General features: G+C 40.2%; 1 protein-coding gene across 3 annotated transcripts in view; it reads right to left on the bottom strand.

Moving 5' to 3' along the window:
* Positions 1-23,918, bottom strand: part of RABEP1 (rabaptin, RAB GTPase binding effector protein 1) — a 133,656-nt gene that overhangs the window by 60,058 nt on the left and 49,680 nt on the right. For all 3 annotated transcript variants that reach the window (XM_074388509.1, XM_039476336.2, XM_074388510.1), the window contains one exon: positions 23,735-23,863. In XM_074388509.1, the coding sequence (XP_074244610.1) occupies positions 23,735-23,863 (129 nt within the window). The remainder of the gene's footprint in view (positions 1-23,734; positions 23,864-23,918) is intronic.

The following is a 23,918-nucleotide window of genomic DNA, read 5'->3' as shown; positions in this document are numbered from 1 at the left end:
AGACAGATACCTAGGAAGTCACGGTAGGCATGCAACTAGGACTGAACCAGAAAGATATAAACACATGAAACCACAAAGGAAAAGTGTATGTGTGTCAACTATATATTCTGAGTGTTAAACTGTTTCATAAAATGTGCAAAAAAAAAGAAAAAGCAATACTTCTGGGATATTTTATTCATTTTTGGGTACTACAATTTTTTTATTTTTATTTTTGAGATGGAGTCTTGCTCTGTTGCCCAGGCTAGAGTGCAGTGGCGCTATCCTGGTTCGCTGCAACCTCCGCCTTTTGGGTTCAAGTGATTCTCCTGCCTCAACCCCCTGAGGTGATGAGATTACTGAAGCACACCACCATGCCCAGCCAATTTTTGTATTTTTTTTTATTAGAGAGGGGGTTTCCCCATGTAAGCTAAGGCTGGTCTCAAACTCCTGAACCTGTGATCTGCCCACCTCAGCCTCCCAAAGTGCTGGTATTACAGGCATGAGCCACCACACCCAACCTGGGTACAATTTTAACAAGATACAAGTTTATATATGTAACACGTCCTCATGCTAATTACCTCAGTACTTCTGATTTGTTGGGGATTACCTGGAGCTATTAACTATCATGCTATAATTATGAACAGAAAAACTGTAAATACCAAACCCAAATATCAAATTTTTGGCACTTAAAAGTGAAATAGCCTGGAGAAAGACTTGGTCAACACTCACTTTATTTATATATATAGGAATATATATTATATATGAATGTTATATTTATATATAAATAAAAAAAGGAGACAAACAAGTTTAAAATAAAGTTAGAAAATCTTAATTTTTTTGTAGAACATTATGTTTGCCAATAGTAGGAGTTCTAACATTCGTTTATTGCTTTGACTGCTGTATATGTAATGATAAAAATTTTCAAACATACTCAAAAGTTGAGGGTATACTACAACAATCCTTCACATAGCTTTCACCAAGGTTCAACAGGTATCAAGATTTTGCCATGTTTATTTATTTACTTATTTATTGAGACAGTGTCTCGCTCCGTTGCCCTGGCTGGAGTGTAGGGGCGAGATCTCAGCTCATTGCAACCTTCACCTCCTGTGTTCAAGCAATTCTCCTGCCTCAGCCTTCCGAATAGCTGGGATTACAGGTGTGTGCCACCACACCCAGATAATTTTTGTATTTTTAGTAGAGATGGGGTTTCACCTTGTCGGCCAGGCTTGTCTTAAATTCCCAACCTTAGGCGATACACCTGCCTCAGTCTCCCAAAGTGCTAGGATTACAGGCATGAGCTGCCACATCCAGCCTGTCATGCTTATTTAAACTATCCTTATTCTTTCCGGTAGTATTTTAAAGTAAGCCCCAGAAATATTACATTACCTAATCTACTGTACACATGCATCTCTAAAAATATATATATTTTTTTGAGATGGAGTTTCGCTCGTTACCCAGGCTGGAGTGCAATGACACGATCTCAGCTCACCGCAACCTCCAACTCCTGGGTTCAGGCAATTCTCCTCCCTCAGCCTCCTGAGTAGCTGGGATTACAGGCACACGCCACCATGCCCAGTTAATTTTTTGTATTTTTAGTAGAGACGGGGTTTCACCATGTTGACCAGGATGGTCTCGATCTCTTGACCTCGTGATCCACCTGCCTCAGCCTCCCAAAGTGCTGGGATTACAGGCGTGAGCCACCGTGCCCGGCCCCAAAAATATATTTTCTTGTATAAACAACTGCCACGGTCACACAAAACAAAATTAACAACTTCCTGATATCTAATACCTATTTAATCTCTGGTCAAACTTCTGCAAGTGACCCCCCAAAAAAAAAAATCTTTCTATTTAAATTAAGAACAAAACGAGATTCAAGTACTTCATTTGGTTATACCAGTGTTTGTTTTTTTAAGACAGCGTCTCACTCTGCTGCCCAGACCGGAGTGCAGTAGCACGATCTTGGCTCACTGCAATCTCTGCCTCCCAGGCTAAAGTGATCCTCTCACCTCAGCCTCCAAAGTAGCTGGGACTACAGGCATGCGCCAATACGCCCAGCTAATTTTTGTATTTTCTATAGAGAGGGTTTTTGTCATGTTGCCCAGGCTGGTCTCCAACTCCTAGGCTCAAGTGGTCTGCCTGCCTCAGCCTCCCAAAGTGCTGGGATTATAGGCATGAGCCACTATGCCTAGCCTATATACTAATGTTATAAAGCATTATAAACTATTTCAAGCATAGAAACAATATAAAAAATTCTGGGGGGCAAAGAAAAAAAATTCTATCATGTACACCTGTTTCCCATCACCTAGATCCATCAATTTTTAATATTTTGCTCTAACTCCCTCCAGTTCTTTGTAACTTCAGGAAACAAAACACCACAAATACACTACATTCCTCTGAGGTAACAACTGTCAGGAATTTGAGTTTAGCATTACAGTGCATATATGTTACACCTTTACTTATGTTGCAGGTTTTAAAACCTTAATGTTCTTTTGCAGTTACCTCTTAGCCCTCAACACTGTTGATAACTACGTCACTCATTAATTAGAATATCACAGACTCATATCACATATTGTGCTGACAGGTATTCAGGTGTGAAACAGAAACCTGCTTTATCTACATAGGCACTCTCACTGTTCCACACCCACTGTCCCAGTCTTTTCCCATTTTGATAATGCCATCTTTGTCATATTTCAAATTTGCACATTTTTGAGGGTCTGATTTCGGAAACTGTTCTATAAAAACGGTCTGTTTTCATGCCAATACTTTATATACTGTCTAAGCTAACACAGCTTTATACTGTTTTGCTTAGTCTATTTTTAAATGTTTATATAAAAAAAAGTTTAACAAAAAGGCCATGATCATCTTGAATAAGTGGGGAAATCTGCCCTATCAGATATCAGAAATTATTATAAATTTCATTTATGCACCAGCCAGCAACAGTAACCATACAAATAATCCCTAATGCATCTGTATGTACTCCAAATACATTTTTGAGACAAATCTCAGACATACAGTCACATGCAAAATAATGACGTTTTAGTCAACAAAAAACCTATCTGACGATGGTCACATGAAAGTAGAGGGGCTGAAACATTCCTATTGCCTAGTGATATCTAGCCATGGTAACGTCACAGTGCCATACATCTTGCCTACGTTTAGCTATGTTGGTTTTGTTTTTTGAAAGACAGTCTCGCTCTGTCACCAGGCTGGAGTGCAGTAGCACGATCTTGGCTCACTGCAACCTCCAACTCCCAAGTTCAAGCAATTCTCCTGCCTCAACCTCCCAAGTAGCTGGGATTAAAGATGGATGCCACCACATCGGACTAATTTTTGTACTTTTGGTAAAGATAGGGTTTCGCCATGTTGGCCAGGCTGGTCTTGAGCTCTTGACCTCAGGTGATCCAACTACCTCAGCCTCCCAAAGTGCTGGGATTACAGCCGTGAGCCACCGCGCCCAGCCTGTTTAGCTATGTTTAATACAAAAATACCACTGTTATAACTGCTTACAGTATTCAGTAATGTGCTGTACAGGTTTTCAGTTTAGTAGCAACAAGCTATACCATGTAGGCCAGGCGTCCCCAAACTGCGGCTCCCTGAGGCCATTTATCCGGCCCCACACCGCACTTCAGGAAGGGGCACCTCTTTCATTGGTTGTCAGTGAGAGGAGCACAGTATGTGGCAGCCCTCCAACAGTCTGAGGGACAGTGAACTGGTCCCCTGTGTAAAAAGTTTGGGGATGCCTGATGTAGGCTATACCATCTAGGTTTTTGTCAATACAGTCCATGATGTTCACACCAGGATAAAATCACCAAATAAGCACTTGTGAGAGTGTATCGTCATCACTGTACTGTATTTTCTTTTTTTTTTTTTTTTTTTTTTTTTGAGATGGAGTCTTGCTCCATCACCCAGGCTGAAGTGCAGTGGTGCAATCTCCACTCACTGCAACCTCTGCCTCCTGGATTCAAGCAATCCTTCTGCCTCAGCCTCCCAAGTAGCTGGGACTACCGGCACATGCCACCACACCCAGCTCATTTTTCTATTTTTAGTAGTGACAGGGTTTCACCACATTGGCCAGGCTGATCTTAAACTTGTGACCCTTGTGATCTACCTGCCTCAGCTTCCCAAAGTGCTGGGATTACAGGCATACACCACCGTGCCCAGTGATAACTGTATTTTCTTATTTTTTAAATAAACATTATTATTATTATTTAGCAGTTTTAGGCTCTCAGCAAAACTGAGCAGAAAATACAGAGGTTTCTCATATACCCCACACCCCTCTACAGCCACACTCCTCTACTAGAGGCACCCTCACTACAGTGGCACATTTGATACAACTGATGAATCTACACTGGTACATTATCATCACCCACTTAGTTTACATTAGGGCTCAGACTTCGTGGTGCATTCTGTGGGTTTTAACAAATGTATAATGACAGGTTTCCACCACCGTAGTATCATATAAAATAGTTCCACTGATCTAAAATTTCTTTTACCCCCTCTTCCTCCTACCCCTGGCAACCACTGACATTTTTTTTTTTTTTTTTTTTTTGGTCTCCGTAGTTTGCCTCTTCCAGAATGTTGTATGCTTGGAATCAAACTGTATGGCCTTTTCAAATTGCCTTCTTTCACTTAGTAGTATACATTAACATTCCTCCATGTCTGTTCATGACTTAACAGCTCATTTCTTTTTAGCATGGAATAATACTCCATTGTATTCATCCATTAACCTACTGAAGGACATCTCGCATGCTTCCAACTTGTGAAAATTATGAATAAAACTGTTATAAATATATTTATGCAAATTTTGGAACAAAGCTTTTCAAGTCATTTAATTACATACCAAGGAACATGGCTGCTGAATCAAAAGGTAAGAGTATGCTTAGTTTTCTAAGAAAGCACCAAACTATATCCCAAAGTGGCTACATCATTCTGCATTCCCACCGGCAATGCATGTTGTTGTTGCTCCACATCCTCACCAGCATGTTTTGTTATTGGCAGTATTTTGGATTTGGACCATTCTAATAGTCTAATAATCTTTTCATATAGTTACTTGCCATCTGTATATATTCTTTAGGGAGGTGTTTAGGTCTTTTGCTCATTTGCTTATGGGGCTGTTCATTTTGTTACTGTTGCATTTTATTTTTATTCATGCATAATAGATGTACATAGTTCAAAGTACAGGTGATAATTTATTAATGTAACTTGTAAAGATCAAATCAGCCGGGCGCGGTGGCTCAAGCCTGTAATCCCAGCACTTTGGGAGGCCGAGGCGGGTGGATCACGAGGTCGAGAGATCGAGACCATCCTGGTCAACGTGGTGAAACCCCGTCTCTACTAAAAATACAAAAAAAAATTAGCTGGGCATGGTGGCGCGTGCCTGTAGTCCCAGCTACTCAGGAGGCTGAGGCAGGAGAATTGCTTGAACCCAGGAGGCGGAGGTTGCGGTGAGCCGAGATCGTGCCATTGCACTCCAGCCTGGGTAACAAAAGCGACACTCTGCCTCAACCAAAAAAAAAAAAAAAAAAAGATCAAATCAGTATAGTGGGGGATCACCCTAAATATTTTTTCTTTCATCACCATGGACACCAGGGGTTGTCTTCTATTTATGCTAGAACCATTCGAATTCTTCTAGCTATTTTGAAATCTACAATAGATTACTGAAAACAAGAGTTGTCCTATTAGTCTGTTTAACACTAGATCTTATTTCTTCTGCCAAAGCATATATTCATACCCATTAATCAACTTCTCTTCATCTCCCCCAACCCCAGCTTTTCATGATCTTCTCATTTTTTTTTTTTTTTTTTTTTTTGAGACAGAGTCTTGCTCTGTTGCCAGGCTGAAGTGCAGTGGCATGATCTTGGCTTACTGCAACCTCTGCCTCCTGGGTTCAAGTGATTTTCCTGCCTCAGCTTCCTGAGTAGCTGCGATTACAGGCATACGCCACCATGCTCAACTTTTTTTTTTTTTTTTTTTTTAAGAGACGAGCTTTCACCATGTTGGCCAGGATGGTCTTGATCTCCTGACTTTGTGATCTACCCACCTTGGCCTCCCACAGTGTTGGAATTACAGGCATGAGCCACCACGCCTGGCAGAGATCCACTTTTTTAGCTTCTACAAGTGAGAACATGTGATACCTGTCTTTCTGTATTTGGCTTGTTCCATTTAACATAATGATTTCCAGTTCCATTCATGTTGCTGCAAATGACAGGATTTCATTCTTTCTTAAGGCTGAATCATATTCTGTTCTGTATGTATACATTTTCTTTATCCATTCATCCATTAATGGGAACACAGATTGACTCTATAGTTTGGCTATCATCAATAATGCAGCAATAAACACAGAAGTGCAGATGTCTTTTTGATATATTGATTTCCTTTTTCTTTTGAGACAGTCTCACTCTGTCACCCAGGCTGGAGTGCAGTGGCGTGATCTCAGCTCAACTTCCAACTTTCGACTCCCAAGGTCAAGTGATTCTCCTGCCTCAGACTCCCGAGTAGCTAAGCTTATAGGCCGTACCACTATGGCTGGCTAACTTGTTTTTAGTAGAGACAGGGTTTTGCCATGTTGCCCAGGCTGGACTCAACTCCTGAGCTCAGGCAATCCACCTGCCTCGGCCTCCCAAAGTGCTAGGATTACAAGAGTGAGCCGCTGCACCTGACAATTTTCTTTCTTTTGGATATATACCCAATAGTGGAATTGCTGGATCACACAGCAACTCTACTTTTAGTTTTTTGAGGAACCTCCATACTATTCTCCACAGTGGTTATACTAATTTACATTCCCACCAGCAGTGAATGAATGCCTTTTTGATAAAAGCCATTTTGACTGCAGTGACATGACAACCCACTGTAGTTTAGCTTCACATTTCTCTGATGATTAGTGATCTTCAGCATCTTTTCACATCCCTCTTGGCCATTTGTTTTGAAAAATGCCTATTCAAATCTTTTGCTTGTGTTTAAATAAGATTTGGGTTTTTTTGCTACTGACTTCTTCATATATTGTAATTATTAATCCCCTAAGAGACAGGCAGTTTGCAAATATTTCCTCCCATTCTGTGGCTCTTCACTTTGTTGATCGTTTCCTATATTGTGCAGAGGCTTCTTAGCTTGATGTAATCCCATTTGTCTGTGCTTTTGAGGTCTTACACAAACACAGATCTTTGTCCAGACCAGTATCTATTTCTCCAAAGTTTTCCTCTAGTGGTTTCAGTTTCAGGTCTTAGATTTAAGTCTTTATTTTGATTGTTGGGTATGGACAGAGATGTGGCCTAATTTCATTCTTCTGAAAATGGTTACCCAATCTTCCTACCACCATTTATTGAAGAGACTGTCCTTTCCTCACTGAATGTTCTTGGTGCCTTTGTTGCAGATGAGTTGACTGCAAATGCATGGATTTTCTTCTGGGTGCTCTATTCTGTTCCATTAGTCTATGTGTAGTTTTTATGCCAGTGCCATGCTGACTGGGTTACTATAGCTTTGTAGTAAATTTTGATTGCTATATAGTGTGATGCCTCCAGCTTTGTTATTTTTGCTAAGTATTGCTATGGCTCTTCAGGGTCTTTCATGGCTCCATATAAATTGTAAAATTTCTTTTTTTGTTTCTGTGAAGAATACCATTAGTATTTTGATAGGGATTGTATTCAATCTGTAATAGTACGATCATTTGGATAGTACGATCATTTCAGCAATATTAATTCTCCTAAATCCATGACCATGGAATATCTTTCCATTTGTGTGTCCTCTTCAATTTCTTTCATCAGTGTTTTACAGATCTTTCTACATGGCTTTCTATAAAGATCTTTCACTTCTTTGGTTAAATTGATGCACGTGTGTGTGTGTGTGTGTGTGTGTGTGTGTGTGTGTGTGGTGGCCATTGTAAATGAGATTACTTTTCTTTTTCAGTTTGTTCACTGTTGTTGTATATTAATGGTAATGATTTTTGTGTATTGATTTTCTGCCCTGGGACTTTACTGAATTTACCAGTTTTAACAGTTGTTGTTTTTTTTGTGGTTTTTTTTTTTTTTTTTTTTGGTTTGGTGTCTTTAAGTTTTTCTAAGTATAAGACTGTGTCATCTGTAAACAAGGTAAATTCAACTTCATGCTCTCTGATTTGGATGCCCTTTATTTCTCTTGCCTAATTGCTCTGGCCACAATTTCCAGTATTACATTAAATAATACTGGCTAAAGTGGGCATCCTTGTCTTGTTCCAGATCTCAAAGGAAAGGCTTTCAACTCTTCTCTCCCCATCCAATATGATGTTAGTTGTGGGTTTGTCATGTATGGCCGTTTTTGAGTTATGTTCCTTGTACACACAATTTGATTAGAGTTTATATCACAAAGAGATGTTGGGTTTTTTGAAATGGAGTTTAAAAATAAAAAAGAGAACAAAAAAAAAGAAAAACAAACAGAAAAGAAAGAGAGAGCAAGAAAGAGAAAGAAAGAAAGAAAGAGAGTTTTGCTCTTGTTGCCCAGGCCGGAGCGCAATGGCATGATCTCAGCTCACTGCAACCTCTGCCACCCGGGTTCAAGCAGTTCTCCTGCCTCAGCCTCCAGAGTAGCTGGGATTATAGGCATGGGCCACCACACCCAACTAATTTTGTTTTTTTAGTAGAGACAGGGTTTCTTCCATGTTGGTCAGGCTAGTCTCGAACTCCCAACCTCAGGTGATCTACCCACTTTGGCCTCCCAAAGTGCTGGGATTAAAGGCATGAGCCACTGCACTCAGACAAGATGTCAAAATTTTACCCAATGCTTCTGCAGCATCCATTTAAATAACCAAACAGTTGTTGTTTGAGACAGTCTCGCTCTGCCGCCCAGGCTGGAGTGCAGTGGCATGATCTCAGCTCATTGCAACCTCCACCTTCCAGGTTCAAGCAATTCTCATGCCTCAGCCTCCCAAGTAGCTGAGATTACAGGTGTGCACCACCATGCCCAGCTAATTTTTTGCATTTTTCGTAAAGATGGGGTTTCATGATGTTGGCCAGGCTAGTTGTGAACTCCTGGCCTCAAGTCATCCGCCCACATCAGCCTCCCGAAGTCCTGGGATTAAAGGCATGAGCCACCACACCTGGCCAACCATACGGCTTTTGTTCTTGGTTATGTTAATGTGATATATCCCATTTATTTATTATTGAAGCATCCTTGCATCCTCAGGAGGAATCCACTTGATCATGGTGACTGTTCTTTTTAATATGTTGTTGAATTCAGTTTGCTAATATTTTTTCAAGGATTTCAGTATCTAGTGCAGGCGTCCCCAAACTTTTTACACAGGGGGCCAGTTCACTGTCTCACTGTCCCTCAGACCGTTGGAGGGCCACCACATACTGTGCTCCTCTCACTGACCACCAACGAAAGAGGTGCCCCTTCCTGAAGTGCAGCAGGGGGCCGGATAAATGGCCTCCGGAGGCCACATGCGGCCTGTGGGCCGTAGTTTGGGGACGCCTGATCTAGTGTGTAGTTTAATTCTGATGTCTCTTTGATTTGCTGCCTGGATAATCTGTCCATTACTAAGAGGGGAGTGATAGTCTTCTATTGCATTGCAGTCTCTCTCACCCTTTAGACTGATTATTTTATATGTACTTCAAAGTACCAGTGTTAGGTGCATATTTATAATTGTCCTCTTGCTGAACTGACCTCTTTATTACTATATGACCTTTTTTATGCCTCTTTTCAGTCTTTTTTTTTTTTTTTTTTTTTGGAGACAGTCTCACTGTCCTTGGCATGCAGAGTGGCACAATTACAGCTCACTGCAACCTCAAACTCCTGGGCTCAAGGAATTCTCCCACCCCAACGTCCCACATACCTGGGACTACAAGCATGTACCACCAGGCCTGGCTTTTTCCTTTAGACAGAGTTTCACTTTTGTTGCCCAGGTTGGAGTGCAATGGTGCAACCTCTGCCTCCTGGGTTCAAACGATTCTCCTGCCTGAGCCTCCCAAGTAGCTGGGATTACAGGCATCTGCCACCATTCCTGGCTAATTTTTTATTTCTAGTAGAGAGGGGGTTTCACTATGGCCAGGCTGCACTTTAACTCTTGACCTCAGGTGATCCACCCACCTCGGTCTCCCAAAGTGTTGGTATTATAGGTGTGAGCCATTACACAGGGCCTCCTGGCTAATTTTTAAATTTTTAATTTTGTTTGAGAGACAGGATTGCCCATGCTAATCACAAACACGTGGCTTCAGGTGATCTTCCCACCAAGGCCTCCCAAAGCAATGAGATTAGAGGTATGAGTCACTGCACCTAGGTCTTCTTAAGTCTTGGATTTGTAGTCTATCTTGTCTGACATAGGTATAGTTACTCCAATTTTGTTTGTTTCCAGTTGCATAAAATCTTTTTCTGGCTCTTCACTTTCATGTTATATTTATCTTTACAGGTAAAGTGGGTTTCATTCTTATTTTTTTGAGACAGGGTCATACTCCGCTACCCAGGCTGGAGTGCAGTGGCACAAATATGGCTCACTGCGGTCTCAACCTCTCAGGCTCAAGCGATCCTCCTGCCTCAGCCTCCTGTGGAGCTGGAACCACAGGCACATACCAGCACGCGCAGCTAATTTTTGCTTTGAGATGCACCCAGGCTGGTCAATCAGTCTCACCGGCCTTGACTTCCTGGCTTAAGTGATCCTCTCACCTCAGGCTCCCAAGTAGCTAGGACTACAGTCGCATGCCACCACATCTGGCTATTTTTTATATTTTTTAGTAGAGTTGGGGTCTCACTATGTTGCCCAGGCTGAGCTCAAGCAATCCTCCCACCTTGCCCTCCAAAGAGCTAGGATTACAGATGTGAGCCACTACACTTGGCCAGTTTTATTTTTTGTAGAGCCAGGGTCTCACTTTGCTGCCCAGGCTAATCTCAAATTCCTAGAGTGATCCTCCCACCTCAACCTCCCAAAATGTTGGAATTAGAGGTATGAGCCACTGCACCCAGTCAAAGTGGGTTTCTCGTAGGCAGCATATAGTTGAGGCTTGTTTCTTAAACCATTCAGCCACTCTGGCTTTAGATTGAAGAACTGAGTCCATATACATTCAGTATTACTATCTACAAATAAGGACTTACTGCCATTTTATTGCTTGTTTTCTGGTTATTTTTGTAACTACTCTCTTCCTCTCTTCCTTTATCACTGTCTTCCTTTGAGGATAATTTTTTCTGGTAGTGTATCTTAATTCATTGCTTTTTATTTTTAGTGAATCTATTACGGATTTTTATCACAAGACTTACACAAAAAACATCTTGTAGATAACAAGTTACTTTAAAGAGAAGACAAATTACCTTAAAGAATAGAAAGGAAAAATAGGGAAAAAAACATCTACACCTTAGCTCCACTTTCCCATTTTGAATTTTAGTTGTCTCAACTTACAAATTTCTCTATTACCTCTGAACAGGCTGCTACAGCTATTATTGTTCTTGATAGATTTGTCTTTGGGGCTCTATACTAGAGTTATCAACTGTAGTATTAGAGTGTAAGTCTGTTCATGTACTTAATTTTACCAGTGGGTTTTATACTTTTTTTTTTTTTTCGGTGTGTTAGCGTTTTTTTCAAATTTCAAATTGAAGAACTCCCTTTAGCATTTCTTGTGGGGTGAGTCTGGTAGCAGTGAATTCTCTCAACTTTTATCTGGGAAAGAATGTATCTCTCCTTCATATTTGAAGGATAACTTTGTTGGATATACTAGTCTTAGATGTTACTTTTTCTTTCAGCATATTGAAGATGTCGTTTCACTCCTTCCTTACCTTTATGGTTTATACTGAGAAGTCTGTTGACAGACTAACTGAAGCTCCATTAAGATTTGTTTGCTTCTTTTCTCTTCCTACTTTTAGGATCCTCTCTTTGTCCTCAACCATTTAGATTTGGTTGTTATATACCTTGGGGGCAGTTTTATTTGGGTCAAATCTCTTTGGTGTTCTATGGCCTTCCAGCACATGGATATTTTTATATCCTTCTCAAGTTTTGGAGAGTTTTCTGCTATTTCTTTGAATAAGCTTTCTACTCTTGCTCTTGCTCAACTCCCTCTTGAAGACCAGTAATTCTTAGATTTGGTCTTTTGAAATAATTTTCTTCATTCCATAGGTCACCTTCATTGTTTTACTTTCTTCACCTCTTTATATTTTCAAATAGCCTGTCTTCAAGGTCACTGCTTCTTTCTTCTGCTTGAGGAAAGAAGCTATTGAGAGCCTTTAATGAATTTTTCAGTTGAGAAAATGTATTTACCAGTTCTAAGGCTTCTGTTTAATTTTTTAATATTTCAATGTCCTCATTAAATTTCTCTGGTAGTCTGGGCACAGTGGCTCAGGTCTGTAACCTCGACATTTTGGGAGGCCAAGGTGGGCAGACTGAGGTCAAGAGTTTGAGAACAGCCTGGCCAACATGGTGAAACCCCATCTCTACTAAAAATAGAAAAATTAGCCAGGTGTGGTGGTGGGTGCCTGTAATTCCAGCTACTGGGGAGGCTGAAGCAGGAGAATCACTTGAACCTGGGAGGCAGAGGTTTCAGCGAGCCAAGACTGAGCCACTGCACTCCAGCTTCAGCAATAGAGACTCCATCTCAAAAAAATGTAAATTTCTGAATTGCTTTTCTGTGTTAGCTTTGAAATCACTGTGTTCCTTACAATTATTATTTTTAATTCTTTTCTTCGGGAGGGGGACAGTAGGCTACAGATGCACACTCACACCCAACTAATGTTTTCAGAGATGGAGTATTGCTATGTTACCAAGGCTGGTCTTAAACTCTTAGCCTCAAAAAATCCTCCTGCCTCAGATTTCTAAGGAGCTGGTATTATGGTCATGAGGACTTGTGTATGGCTACTATTTTGAATTCCTGATCAGAGCTCACATTTTGCTATTTCTTTGTAGTCATTCCTTGCTTTGTCCACTTGAAAGATCATGGGTCTCCATTTGCTGATGTTTCTTATGGATGTATGTCTATGTCTTTTCATTCAAGGATAAATCAGTTATTCTAGCCTCTTCTGATTGGCTTGGTTTTTATTAGATGTATTTGCTTAGAGGTTCTTTACCTCTAGGTTACCATCTCCTTTTCAGCTCCAAGTGGCACCTTAACCCCAGCTTCACTTTAGCTGAAATAAATGGTCAAAGCACAGCTCATCCCAAATCAGGAAGTCCCAAAGGGGAGGTCCCAGCAGTATAGGAAGGCTGGCTAGGAGTTCATGCCCAGGAGACCTGAATGATTAATCTCCTATTGTGTAGTACTGTTGAACTCTGACTTGGCATCTCATCTGGATGAGTTTCCAGGGCTGGGGATGGTAGTCCTGCCTCCCCACAGATATTTCTCCCTTCAGTAACACACACTACTTCCCATGGGTTAAGGCAGGGACAAAACTTCCAGAGAAACCAAGATGTCAGGGAAGCTGGATGTCCTCAACTTGATCTTTTTCCTGTGTAGGAACACTGGGGGGGGACATTTTTCCACATGCCTGGTACAGGGTAGAGTAGGGTAAGGAGCATCATAGATGTTAAAGTCCAGTTCTGTTCAAGTCTGCTCAGAGTTTTTTCACTTATCTGTGGCCCCAAGAATAGTCTCATCTTCCTATTTGAGTTCTGGAATATTTCTGGTGATAATGCCAGCATTGTAGTATTTATTGTTGGTTTATTGTTGAGGGAAGTGAAGTCAGCCTGCTTCTATGCCATTTTAGAACTGGAACTCCCCTAGAATTCTTCACTGTTGCATTTTAAGATTTCTTTGTATATTTTGGTTAACAGTCCTTTACCATGTGTTTTGTTTGTTTGTTTGTTTTTTGGTCCAAATATTTTCTCCCATCCTGTGGCTCATCATCTCATTTTCTCGAGAGCTTGTTTGGAGGTTCTAGCAGGGGAACGCAGCTACTCATATACCCTTGACCGAAACCAGTCCTCCTCTATCAGGGATGGTCGTCCTCTTCAACCAAGCACACGGCTTCGGGAGGGACACACATGGAGCGGTGAGGGTGGAAGGGGACACCCGCCTAGCCAGCCATATCAGCCAAATCAACCCTGGCAATCAACAGGGTGACAGATGTCACAGGCAGATTGCCCTCACATCCATATCATCTCATTTTCTTTTTTCAGAAGAAAAAAAATTTCATTTTAATCAAGTCCAGTTTATCAACTGTTTCTTTCATGGATTGTGTCTTTGGTTTTGCACCTAAAATTCCTTGCCATACCCAAGGTTATCCAGATTTTCTTCTATGTTATCTTCTAGATTTACACTTCTGCTGTTTACATATAGGTCTATGATTCATTTTGAGTTGATTGTAAAGGGTATAAGGTCTCTATCTAGATTGTTTTACATGCGGATGTTCCATTGTGCCCATATAATTTATTGAAAAGACTATCTTTATTCCACTTTTATTACCTCAGTTAAAGATTATATGACTGTATTTATGTGGGTCTATTTCTGGGCTATCCTTTCCATTCCATTGATCTATTTGTCATTTGTCTATTATTAACAAATAGATCACTACAAGACACTACACTATCTTGATTATTGCAGCTTTATATTAAGTCTTAAAGGTCAGGTAGTGTCAATCCTCAGACTTTTTCCTTTTCTTTCAATACTGAGTTGGGCACTCTGGGTCTTTTAACTCTCCATATAAATTTTTTTTTTTTTTTTTTTTTTTTTTTTTTGAGACCGAGTCTCGCTGTGTTGCCAGGTTGGAGTGCACTGGTGCAATCTCAGCTCACTGTAACCTCCGCCTTCTGGGTTCAAGCAATTCTCCTGCCTCAGACTCCCAAGTAGCTGGGACTACAGGTACATACCACCATGCCCAGCTAATTTTTGTATTTTTAGTAGAGACAGGGTTTCACCATGTTGGCCAGGATGGTCTCAATCTCTTGACCTCATGATCCACTCACCTTGGCCTCCCAAAGTGCTGAGATCACAGGCGTGACACACCTTAATTGAAAAATAACAACTGTATATGTACAGTAGTTACATGTATTCAGTACAAAGTGGTATTCTGACACATGTATACACTGTGAAATGATCAAATCAGTGCAATTAGCATATCCATAACCTCAAATATGGTAAGTTACATTAATTTTTTGAATGTTAAACCAGTCTTGCATACCTACACAAATGCCACTTTGCTGCAGTGTATACTTTTTATACATTGTTGGATCAGATTTGTAAGATACTGTCAAGGAATTTTGCATCTATGTGCATAAGAGATGTAAGTCTGGCCGGGCGCGGTGGCTCAAGCCTGTAATCCCAGCACTTTGGGAGGCCGAGGCGGGTGGATCACGAGGTCAAGAGATCGAGACCATCCCGGTCAACACAGTGAAACCCCGTCTCTACTAAAAATACAAAAAATTAGCTGGGCATGGTGGCACGTGCCTGTAATCCCAGCTACTCAGGAGGCTGAGGCAGGAGAATTGCCTGAACCCAGGAGGCGGAGGTTGCGATGAGCCGAGATCGCGCCATTGCACTCCAGCCTGGGTAACAAGAGCAAAACTCTGTCTCAAAAAAAAAAAAAAAAAAAAGAGATGTAAGTCTGTAATTTTCTTTTAATGTCTTTGTATGGTTTTGATATTAGGATTATGTGGACCTCATAGAATGAATTAGGAAGAAATCCCTCTGTTTCTATCTTCTGGAAGATTATAGAGAAGAGAGACTAGGAGAAATTGGCCTAACTCATGGTATAGTTTCTTCCTTAAATGGTAGGCAGAACTCACCAGTGAACACAACTGGGCATACTGCTTTCTTTTTTGGAAGGTTATCATGGAGTTGTTCCATAATTTTCTTATATTAACCTTTTACTGTATGTGGGACCTAGAGTGCAGTCTCCTCTTTCATTTCTGATATTAGCAATTTCTCTTTTATTAGTAATCTTTTTTTACTTAGATTGGCTTACTGTACTTTTTGGTTAACACTTTTACTGAGATATAATTCTTGACCCTTATCCAATATAATAATTGCAAGATTCTGCCCCATTCTGTAGGTGGACTTTTCACTTTTATGGTATCCTTGAAAACACAAGTATTTTTAATTTTGATGAAGTTCAATTTATCTCATTTTTCTTTGGCTGCTTCAACTTTTAGTGTCATTATCTAAGAAAGCACTGCCTAATCCAAGGTCACAAAAACTTACCCCTATGTTTTCCTGTAAGAGTTATAGTTTACCTTTTATATCTAGGTCCTTATACATTTTAAGTTTACTTTGGCAGATGGTAGGAGGTCCAACTTCATTCTTTTGAATGTAGTCATCCAAATGTCTCAGCGCAATTTGTTGAAGAGATTATTTTTCCCTCAGTGAACTGTTCTGGTACCTTGTAGAAAAACAACTGAGAATATAGTTCTATTCAATTGATCTGTGTTTGTCTGTCCTTATGAAAGTGGCATCTTGTCTGGATGACTATTGCATTCCAATAAATTTTGGAATCAAGATGTGTGAGTCTATCAACTTTTTTCTTTTTGAGAATTGCTGTGGCAATTCTAGATACCTAGAATTTCCATATTATTTTAGGATCAGGTTGTCAATTCCTACAAAGAAGTCAAACTGGGATGTTAAAAGGCATTGCATTTAATCTGTAGATAATCTGAGAAGTGGTACCACCATAGCAATATTAAGACTTCTAATCTATGAACATAAGATGTCTCTTTATTTAGATCTTTTTTTTGAGACAGCGTCTCACTCTGCCTCCCAAGCTGGGGTGCACTGGCATGATCTCAGTTCACTGCAACCTCCACCTCCCAGGTTCAAGCAATTCTCCCACCTCAACCTCCCAAGTAGCTGGGAGTACAGGCACATGCTACCACACCTGCTAATTTTTGTATTTTTGGTAGAGACTTGGTTTCATCATGTTGGCCAGGCTGGTCTTGAACCTCAAGTGGCCTCAAGTGATCCACTCGCCTCAACCTCCCGAGGCGCTGAGATTACAGGCATGAACCACCACGCCCAGCCTAGATCTCCTTTAATTTCTTTTAATAGTTAAGATTTCAGAGTACAAGTTTTGAGTTTGTTAAATGTTTCCTAAATATATTATTCAATTTGATGCTGTTGTAAATGCCATTTTCTTTAATGCCATTTTCAGATATACAGCTGATATTTTTATATTGATCATGTATCCTGAATTTTGCTGAACTTATTACTTCTAAATAGTTTCTAGAGAATCCCCTTGGAGTCTATATGTGAAAAAGGATGCCATCAGAGAATATTACATCTAAATATAGATGCAACTTCCTAAGGTGAACTAACACACAGCAGAGCAGTTTGAAAGAAACGTTTCTTCTGTGTTTTAGACGCAGTCTTACTGCTCATTCTTATATGCCTGTATGCGGCTTGAAATATCTGTTTCTACATTCTCCAGAGAAAGGGTTTCTGAACTGCTGCATACACACATCAGTTTACCTCTGTAAGTTGAATGCACACATTGACAACCATTCTGCTACATAGCCTCGTTTTTGTTTTAGAGCCAGATATTTTTCATTACACCCTGTACTCCCATTCACTCTGGAATGTCCAAACACAGCTTTTAGAAGAAAGGTGTTTCTAACTCGATGAATCTAAACACAGATTCAACTTCCTGGAGTGCAGTGGCATGATCTCAGCTCACTGCAACCTTCGTCTCTTGGGTTCAAACAATTCTCCTACCTCAGCCTCCCAAGTAGCTGGGCTTACAGGTGCCCGTCACCACACCCAGCTAATTTTTGTATTTTTAGTAGAGACAGGGTTTCCCCACATTGGCCAGCCTGGTCTCGAACTCCTGACCTTAGGCAATCCACCCACCTAGGGCTCCCAAAGTGCTGGGATTATAAACATTAGCCACTGCACCCAGCCTATACTGTTTCTTATATCCTATACTACATTTTTTCTATGTTTTCTTTTTGCAAATGTCTATCTCTACTAGTTTTTTGGGTTTTTTCTTTTTTTTTTTGAGATGGAGTTTCACACTTGTTGCCCAGGCTGCCACCTCCTAGGTTCAAGCCACTCTCCTACCTCAGCCTCCTGAGTAGCTGGGATTATAGGCTCAAGCCACCACGTTCGACTAATTTTGTATTTTCAGTAGAGATGGGCTTCTCTATGTTGGTCAGGCTGGTCTTGAACTCCCAACCTCAGGTGATCCGCCCACCTAGGCCTCCCAAAGTGCTGGGATTACAGGCATGAGCCACCACGCCAGGCCTACTAGCAGTTCTTTTAGTGATTATGTAGGCTAAGAGCTCTCAGTTTTTATATGTCTAAAGTATCTATTCTGCCCTCACTATTAAATATTTTAGCAGCATATAAAGTTTTATGTCAACAATTATTTTTTATCTACACTTTGGAGATCTTATTTCATTGCCTTCTGGAATCTGTGGTGTTTACAAAGTATTTCTTGTCATTGTAATTGTTTTTCTCTGGTAGATTTTCACATTTTTCTTTCTTTTTTTTTCCCCCTGAGACAGAGTTTCACTCTTGTCGCGCAGTCTGGAGCGCAATGGTGCGATCTCAACTAGCCACAACCTCCACCTCCTGGGTTCAAGCAATGCTCCTGCCTCAACCTCCCAAGTAGCTGAGATTATAGGCATTGCCACCACACCTAGCTAATTTTGTGTTTTTTGTAGAGATGGAGTTTCTCCGTGTTGGTCAGGCTGGTCTCAAACTCCCCACCTCAGGTGATATACCCATCCCAGCCTCCCAAACACGCCCGGCCCACATTTTCTTTTCATTCTTTATGTTCTACCATATAAAAGATGTGTCAAAGAATGAATTGACTATTTAACCTGTTTGGTACTCAGTATTTGTGTTAAGAACTCACATTTTTTACTAGTAAAAATCTAAGTTATCTCTTCAAATATTCTTTACTATTCCTTCCATTCTCTTCCCCTGCAACTCTTTTCAGATGTATGCTGAAGGCTCTCAATTCATCCTCTATGTCTTTGTTATGTTCTTTCATATTTCCCTCTTTGTCTCACTAGGAGGGAGAACTCAGTACTGTTTTCTAATTTACTAAAACCTCTGTGTCTTCTCTGCTGGTCAAACAAATAATTAACAAACACTACTTTAATTTCTAATCTTTTGTTTACAATATTACTAATGGGTTTTAATTGTTAATTTTATTTACTCTTTTCATTTCCATATCTAAGGGCAAGTTTATGGCACTGGAACTACAGATAGCTTTCTAAATCTAGCTTTTCACTATTGAAGTTCTGACCAGTTAGCATAACAGCTTTATATAAATTATAACTATATATAAAGACCTTTTGAATACCACTAGAAAATTTCAATGTCTTCTGGTGATTAGCTATGAGCTCTATTTCTACTATTTTTCATCCAATTGAGAACTAACTATATGGCCTTTTATTCGGATTTCCAAAGCACAAAACAAACACTGCTGTAGTGCCAAGTTCTGAAGTTTAGGAAAGCTTAATCAAAAAATATTTCAAGTTCAAAAGAAATGCAACAAAACTTTCAGAAATATTTATAACATTCCCAGTTTAAGTCATCTTGGAAAAGAATGGGTCCTAACACCAGCCTAGCCAACCTGGTGAAACCCCATCTCAACTATAAAAATTAGCTGGGTGTGGTGGCACATGCCTGTAGTCCCAGCTCTCAAGAGGCTGAGGCAGGAGAATTGCTTAAACCTGGGAAGCAGAGTTGCAGTGAGTCGAGATGGTGCCACTGCATTCCAGCCTGGGCGACAAAGCAAGACTCCTTCTCAAAAAAAAAAAAAAAAGAATGAATACTAAGAAAAGAACAGGCAATAAACGAAGTGAAAAAGGTAGGTAATAATCTCTTTTATTAGCATTTCTCATTACTGTTTGCATTTATATTCCAGCTATTCTCGAAACAAGTGCAAACACAACTATTACAACACTAAAGCAAAAGCTGAACCTATTGGGGTTTTGAAAAAACAATGTTTAGACTTTCAGGGTTACCTTGATCTGGGTTTTCTAAAAGATAAAACAAAGACTGCTGTGCACATCAAAATCCTGGTTTATACTGTCAACACCTGTGGCAATCATTAAAGACTAGATTTAGACTTCACAGTAGCTACAATATAAGCCTCTGTCTCAGGGGAAATCTTCACATTTAATTGTTTGTTGTTTTGATTTTTTTGTGTGTTTTTTTTTTTTTTTTTTTTTTTGAGACGGAGTTTCGCTCTTGTTACCCAGGCTGGAGTGCAATGGCACGATCTCGGCTCACTGCAACCTCCGCCTCCTGGGTTCAGGCAATTCTCCTGCCTCAGCCTCCTGAGTAGCTGGGACTACAGGCACGTGCCACCATGCCCAGCTAATTTTTGTATTTTTAGTAGAGATGGGGTTTCACCTTGTTGACCAGGATGGTCTCGATCTCTTGACCTCGTGATCCACCCGCCTCGGCCTCCCAAAGTGCTGGGATTACAGGCTTGAGCCACCGCGCCCGGCCACATTTAATTGTTGTTATGATATAGGCTAACAGCCAAGACAAAAACTAAGTAATCAGCATTGAACTTTTATTATACTATGTATTTTCTTTAGGAATGCCACCAAAAACTCTCAAAAGAGATCACAGTATTTATTTTGAACTTTTGTAAAAATTTACCCTAACCGTTCACTATGGCGAGCTAAGTTAATTGAACACTTTCGACAGTCAAGGTACAATAGTATACAACAAGATTATTTATTGGGTCTAGATGTCATCAGTGCAATCTTAACCGAGCACGTTTTTTTGAACCAACTCATGTTACAAGTTTTTTAATTCACAGATCTAAAACTGCAGTTGATAATGCATTTCAGAAATGGGAAGTTCTTGGTCATTTTCATTTCTTCAGAATTTGCAGGGAAAGTCAATTTTATAATTTCAAAGAAAATTAAGAAAACAAACTCTAACAGCTGTATTTGAGAAGAAAGAAAAAAGGCAAAACAAACAGGGTTTAGAAACAATTGATCTCAATTAACTGCAGACAGGATAAACAAGCTACAGAGGTTTTGGTATAAGAGGTAAAGGAGAAAACGGGTATCATTAGCCAGCATCATACTGGGTTTCAACTAATCATCAGAGAAAACACTACCACAATCTTTTATATATACATCAAATGTATTACAGGTCATCTTGACAATATACCATTGCAAAGTGGACGGTGGAGCTTGATATTCAAAAGCATAAACAAATTTTTAAAGGGAGAAGATAAATTCCTGTGAGCATACTAAATAACCAGAGAGAACTTATTTGAGACAGTCTCGCTCTGTCGCCAAGGCTGAAGTGCAGTGGGGCAATCTCAGCTCACTGCAACCTCTGCCTCCTGGGTTCAAGCAATTCTCCTGCCTCAGCCTCCCAAGTAGCTGGGACTATAGGCATGCACCACCATGCCGAGCTAATTTTTTTGTATTTTTAGTAGAGATAGGGTTTCACCATGTTGGCCAGGCTGGGTCTCTAACTCCTGACCTCAGGTGATCCGCCCACCTCATCCCTCCCAAAGTGCTAGGATTACAGTGTGAGTCACTGTGCCCAGCCCAGACAAGACTTATTTCTTATGACACTTAACACATGTTGAAATGATACTGTGCAAAATGTACTGTCTACCACAGTAGACATACTTTCTTAGGAATAGAAGCCATATATCTAATTTACCCCAATCTCCACAGTTTCTTGCAGAGTGCCACTATGCCTAAACACGAACATCAACCTTTCCCATCCCCTTACCAGCCTATAAAGGAAGAAAATAAAAAGCAGCCCTCCTGAAAGCCATGAGAAAATGGAACCTCATTCCATACCAGTCAGTAATACTTTCCAAGCCAGGGCTAAATTCTGCAAGGCCTAAGAACCTTCCACTCTACAGTATTTTACTATGGTTCATTGCCCTGTTGTATTAAAAAATCCTCTACAAGGCCAGGCACGGTGGCTCATACCTGTAATCCTAGCACTGTGAAAGGCCGAGACGGGTGGAGGTTAGGACTTCAAGACCAACCTGGCCAGCATGGTGAAACCCCATCTCTACTAAAAATACACACACACACACACACACACACACACACACACAAAATTAGCCAGGTGTGGTGGCACACACCTATAATCCCAGTTACTCAAGAGGCTGAGGCAGAAGAATCGCTTGAACCCGGGAGGCAGAGGTTGCGGTGAGCAAAGATTGTGCCACTGCACTCCAGCCTGAGTGAAAAAGCCAGACTCTGGCTCAAAAAAGAAAACAAATCTAGGTATTATAACAGAGGGATAATTAAAATTAGTGTCAATAATTAAAGAGTGAATGACTAGTCACTATGTAACAAATCTTCTGGCAAGTCAGGTGGATCCAATATCTCTCCTTTTTTTTTTTGAGATGGAGTCTCGCATGGTCACCCAGGCTGTAGTGCAGTGGCACAATCTCGGCTCACAGCAATCTCTGTCTCAGCCTCCCAAGTAACTGAGACTACAGGCGTGCACCACCATGCCCAGCTAATTTTATTGTATTTTTAGTAGAGATGGGGTTTCACCATGTTGGCTAGGATGGTCTCAATCTCCAGACCTCATGATCCGTCCACCCTGGCCTCCCAAAGTGCTAGGATTACAGGCATGAGCCACTTCGCCCAACCTCTAATACTTCTTTCAACAAAATTGAAGGAAGACCTAGTTCAGTTGTTAGCCAGTAGAATAAAAACATTTTGCTGTTAAAGAATAATGTAACATAATTCAGAAAGAGCTAAGAGAACTGAATAATAATTGCTTTAATAAAACTCTATTTCTATCTTCCTACTTGAGAACAAAAGTTCCTGGCATTTAGATCTTTAAAAAAAATTATTGCAATACAATTGATGCTGAAAAGCTATCTTTTTCTAGCAGTAATATTCATCCAGAGATTAATGATTTAATGAGACCAATATATCTCAAAAGAGCTGCATTTCCAGTAATTTCTATATTTTCTTTTCTTTTCTTTGATTTTTTCTTTTCTTTTCTTTTCTTTGAGATAAGTATCACTCTGTCACCAGGCTGGAGTGCACTGGCACGATCTTGGCTCACTGCAACCTCTGCCTCCCAGGTTCTGCCTCAGCCTCCAGAATAAGCTGGGACTACAGGTGTATGCCACCACACCCAGCTAATTTTTGATACTGTGCAAAATGTATTATCTACCATGTATTATCTACCAGAATTTTTAGTAGAGGTGGGATTTCAGCATGTTGGCCAGGTTGGTCTCGAACTCCTGATCTTGTGATCTGTCCACCTGAGCCTCCAAAGTGCTGGGATTACAGGTGTAAGCCACTGCGCCTGGCCCTACCTGGGCCTTTCAAAGTGCTGGGATTGCATGTGTGAGCCAATGCTATGGGCCGACAGTTTCCATTTTAACAACTCATCACACAATTACTCAACATCTGTTTTCCTCAACGAGTTCAACTAAGTTAAAGAACAACACGAATTTTGCTCCTTCTGTATACCTAACACATAGGTACAATGTCTGCCTCATAGTAGGTATTAAACAAGTATTTATTGGTAAATAACTGAACATTTGTTGTATAAAACTGGCATTTCGTAGAATTAAAGATAACACAGTGAAAGCTGTTATTAGAATGCCAACAATCCTAGTTTGCCCATGACTGTATCTCAAGTGTTAAGAGTACTAATAGTCTCTTATCTCAGGGCTATGTAACCTAAATATCAACAGTAAGAACAAAAAACAAGGAAAAATCTGAATAAGGCATTTTTCAACTTGTTTTTCAATCCCAATCTTAACTCTAGCCTTTAAACAGTATTCTTTTATTATGCAAGTACAAATAAAATCAAGGTTTACTGCACGATAAAATTAACACCACTACCAAGAAACGCAACACTTTAAGGCAGTTTTTGCATTGAAGTTGGTGGGAAACTTATGAACTTACCCTCTTTAGCCAAATATAACTCCTTAAATTTTGCTCTCTTTTGATTAAATTCTTGCTCAAGCTGCTGTTGTGCACGTGAAAATTCTGCGTTAATTTTTTCCAGTTCTGCTACCCGTTGCTGAAGAGAAACTGGGGGAAAAAAAATACTAGTTAATAAGTAATAACTTTTATTATTTATAAATTA

This window comes from Saimiri boliviensis, chromosome 17, assembly GCF_048565385.1.
Source record: "Saimiri boliviensis isolate mSaiBol1 chromosome 17, mSaiBol1.pri, whole genome shotgun sequence".
Lineage (NCBI taxonomy): Eukaryota > Metazoa > Chordata > Mammalia > Primates > Cebidae > Saimiri > Saimiri boliviensis.
The sequence above is the reverse complement of the archived record's forward strand: the minus strand, read 5'-3'. Positions and strand labels throughout refer to the sequence as shown.